General features: G+C 43.2%; 1 protein-coding gene across 1 annotated transcript; it reads right to left on the bottom strand.

Annotated features, from left to right (window-relative positions):
• On the bottom strand, window positions 1,894–2,906 carry LOC109841843 (mucin-5AC-like). The gene is made up of 3 exons (XM_020410778.1): window positions 2,804–2,906; window positions 2,495–2,743; window positions 1,894–2,411 (listed from the first exon to the last, which is right to left on the bottom strand). The coding sequence occupies exons 1-3, from the start codon at window positions 2,904–2,906 to the stop codon at window positions 1,894–1,896; spliced, it is 870 nt and encodes a 289-aa protein (XP_020266367.1).

Below are 3,289 nucleotides of genomic sequence, written 5' to 3'. Positions count from 1 at the left end.
TAATATTGTTGCTGACTCCTAAAAGAAGCACTTCACTGAGCCTGTGAAGCTGCCACATAGATCAAAGTCTAGCAAAGGGACTGCATGCTTGGGGGTACATGGCATGTCAAAATAGCAAGCATATTTGAATTTAAGATATCTCTTCGAGATTACATTCAAAAGTCCAACAAGTTGACGAAAAATGTCTTGATTTTGACTCTAGAGCACTGAGAAATCCTTAAATGAGCGAATGACTACGAAGATTAAGAGGTCAAGGATCGGGTCAGAAGAGTTACCTGAAGTGACAAAGTTATCAACTTTGCCTACGTCACCGACGATGATCATCGGAGCTTGGAGTCTAATAGGAAGCAAAGGTGGAAGTCTTAAAGTGGTTCGTTTCCTTTGAATCATTTTGGAAACAAGGCACAGAAGAGGAAGATGAGTTCTCTCGAAAAGCGAGTGCCTATTTATAGGCGAAAGAGCCAACCAAGTGGCTGGGATGCGTTACACGAATCCCTAAGCACCGAATCGCCAAAAGGTGCTGAGAACAAAGCGGCCCAATCAATTGTGTTTGTAATTAACGCCAAAGAAAACGTGGCTCAAAACGACATATTAAGTACTCAAGACTTAACGTTGAAAGTTGCTATGTCAAACTAGATTTATTCTCGTTCCTATGTCAAGAATAACGAGGATCGCTATTTCAAACTAGATTTAAGTATTGAAACTTGATTGAATGTGGATTCAAACCTCGTTTTCAGCGAAGGTCATCCCCCTATTGTAATCAAGTGTTAAGACTTGATTGAGATTGGATCTGAACCTCGTTCTTAACGAAGGTCATTCCTCTAATTATACTCAAGTATTGGATCCGAACCTTGTCTTCGAAGAAGGTCGTTCCTCTAGCTATACTCGAGTATTGAGATTTGATCAAAATTGGATCCGAACCTCATCTTCGACGAAGGTCGCTCCTTGAATTTTACTCAAATATGGAGAACCTGATTGAAATTGGATTTAAACCTTGTTTCCCACAAAGGTCATTCCAATAATTGGGTTCAAACACCGAGGATTAATTGAACGAGATTAGAGCTTCGTTACGTCAAATACGAATTGAAATTTGAATCCAACTTCGTGTCAAAGTAACAAGGTTCTTACTTCAAGCCGTAAATCGTAAAACAATGAAGTTCGTGAACTTTGGCATTAGATTACGCATTGAGGTGTAAAATAGAGTTAGTGAACAAAGACGTCCGAAATTATACTTATAAAAAGAAAGCATATGAAGAAAAGGGTTACAAAAGTCCGATAAAAGAGGAGCTAAATGGATCCAGTAATCTGACGAATTTCCTCACCGAGCTTAGCTATGGATTCCTGGTTTTCTACCTCAACATCAGCCAAAGCGTTTCTACATAACTCCTAATCGGAATAGACGCTCATGTCGTTTATAGCTTTTTCTAACTGCCCCATTCGATCAATTTCAGCTTGAAGCAAGGGTTGATGCTGCATTTGTTTTGAAGCCAATGTCTGCTTCTTATCCGTCATGCCTATCAATTCAGCTTCAGCCTCTGCCAGTTGGGCCTGAAGAGCCTTGATTTGAGCTTGAAGATGGTCGACCTTATGTTGCTTTTGAAGTTCAGCGTTTGCAACCTTTCTACCCTCTCGGGACAAATTCTCTTCGATCTCTTTGAACTCCTTAATCCATTGCTTAGTCTCAAGCAATTGATGGTTAAGTTCAAATAAGGAGTCATCCCTTTGACTCATAGTTTGCATAGCCTGTTCTTCAGCCAAAGGATAAAGAGATCGAGACCGACGATTTTCCCATTGATTAAAAAGATGTTCAACCTTGGTCAGGTGCAACCAATACGGTAATACTGCAAGGTCAGAGGTCAAACTCTTTATTAAGTCCAAGAAGGGCACCAGCACCTATTTAACGTCTGCAAAATTCCCTCCATGGTCCAAAATCTGAATGGAGGATTCTCTCAGAATGCTGAGAAAGTTCTCCAATATTTTTGATACGGCAAAATTTCTCACCGAAGATGGAGAAGAAGCATATGTGCTACTAGAGGACACCGTTGCATGAGTAGCGGTAGAAGAAACCCTAGCTGTTGTGAAGACTGGCGGCGCATGGCATACGGTGGGAGCATCAGTAGTTGTAGCAACCATTGCAGTAGTGGTAGGAGCAGCAGCGACTGTGGTACTTGGTACGACGCAAGTCTCAGTCGTCGTAATGGAACTGGTAGACACAACACTTGTGTCCATAGTGGCTTCAGCTTCAGCTATGGTGGTTGGAGCAAATTCAACTCCCTCAACTTCTTCAGGGTCAACAGTCGGATTATCAGCTAGGCCTGATTCCATAGCTGAACTTGGAGGTACCCTACTTCTAGCAGGGTCATCAGAAGCCGGTCTCGCCTCAATACCTGCATCAGTAAAGGCAGTGGAATCTGTGGAAACAACTAAGCATGTCGAACAAAGTCGTTAGTATCTTAGAAATCCAGAAAGGTAAATGACTATACACCTATCTTACTAGGATCAGCAGGAGCGTCTTCGACGTGAGTACTCGGGGCCGAACGCAGTCCAGAGCGGAGTCGAGCTAAAGGAATCTCATCCTCAATCTCCGAATCTGTCTTAACATTGAGTGACTCTATCAAAGGAGTCATGGGCGGAGAAACATTACGCCTTGGTTTTTTGGCGACGCATTTAGACTTGCGCATTCGCCCGATTTCCTTAGACTTTTCCCCTACTTGTCTGGGGGCCTCTTCTTCTGTAGTTTGTTCTGAATAAGAAGTATCAAAGGGAAACAAGTCAAAATGAAGACAAGTCAAAGCTGGCATACCGGTAATCCCTTGGTCGGGATGTGGTTCTTTGAGAATTGGGGATTGTCGATGAGAGCCTTCAGTAGTAGACCCACATGGAGCAGACTCGCAAGGCTCGTCCATGGAGGCAAAATCCTCAAATCCACCAAGATTTGCTCCATCTCAAAGAGTATCTCCAATATCGAAAGCAGCAGGCATGTGGCTCCCGTACTCATCAACATGAGGGGATCTACGAGATGCACTCTCATTTATAGCCGCGTCTACCTCTTCCTGAGTCTCATGAGGGCTAGGAGGAGTGGTTTCCTCTACCCCAGCACTCTCTTCAGCATGCAAGAAATCTTTGAGCCATGGTATACGGCTTTGCCTAGAAGCATTCCCGGATCTGTATCGGCGTCAGATGTAACGCAATCCCGATGAATTTACGTTGAAGTTGGGAATCACTACGTTTGCCATGTAATGCCACTTGCAATAAGCAAGTGTGGTCCGAAGCTGTGGATTTTTTAGTG

Source organism: Asparagus officinalis, chromosome 5, assembly GCF_001876935.1.
Source record: "Asparagus officinalis chromosome 5, Aspof.V1, whole genome shotgun sequence".
NCBI classification, from domain to species: Eukaryota; Viridiplantae; Streptophyta; class Magnoliopsida; order Asparagales; family Asparagaceae; genus Asparagus; species Asparagus officinalis.
The sequence above is the reverse complement of the archived record's forward strand: the minus strand, read 5'-3'. Positions and strand labels throughout refer to the sequence as shown.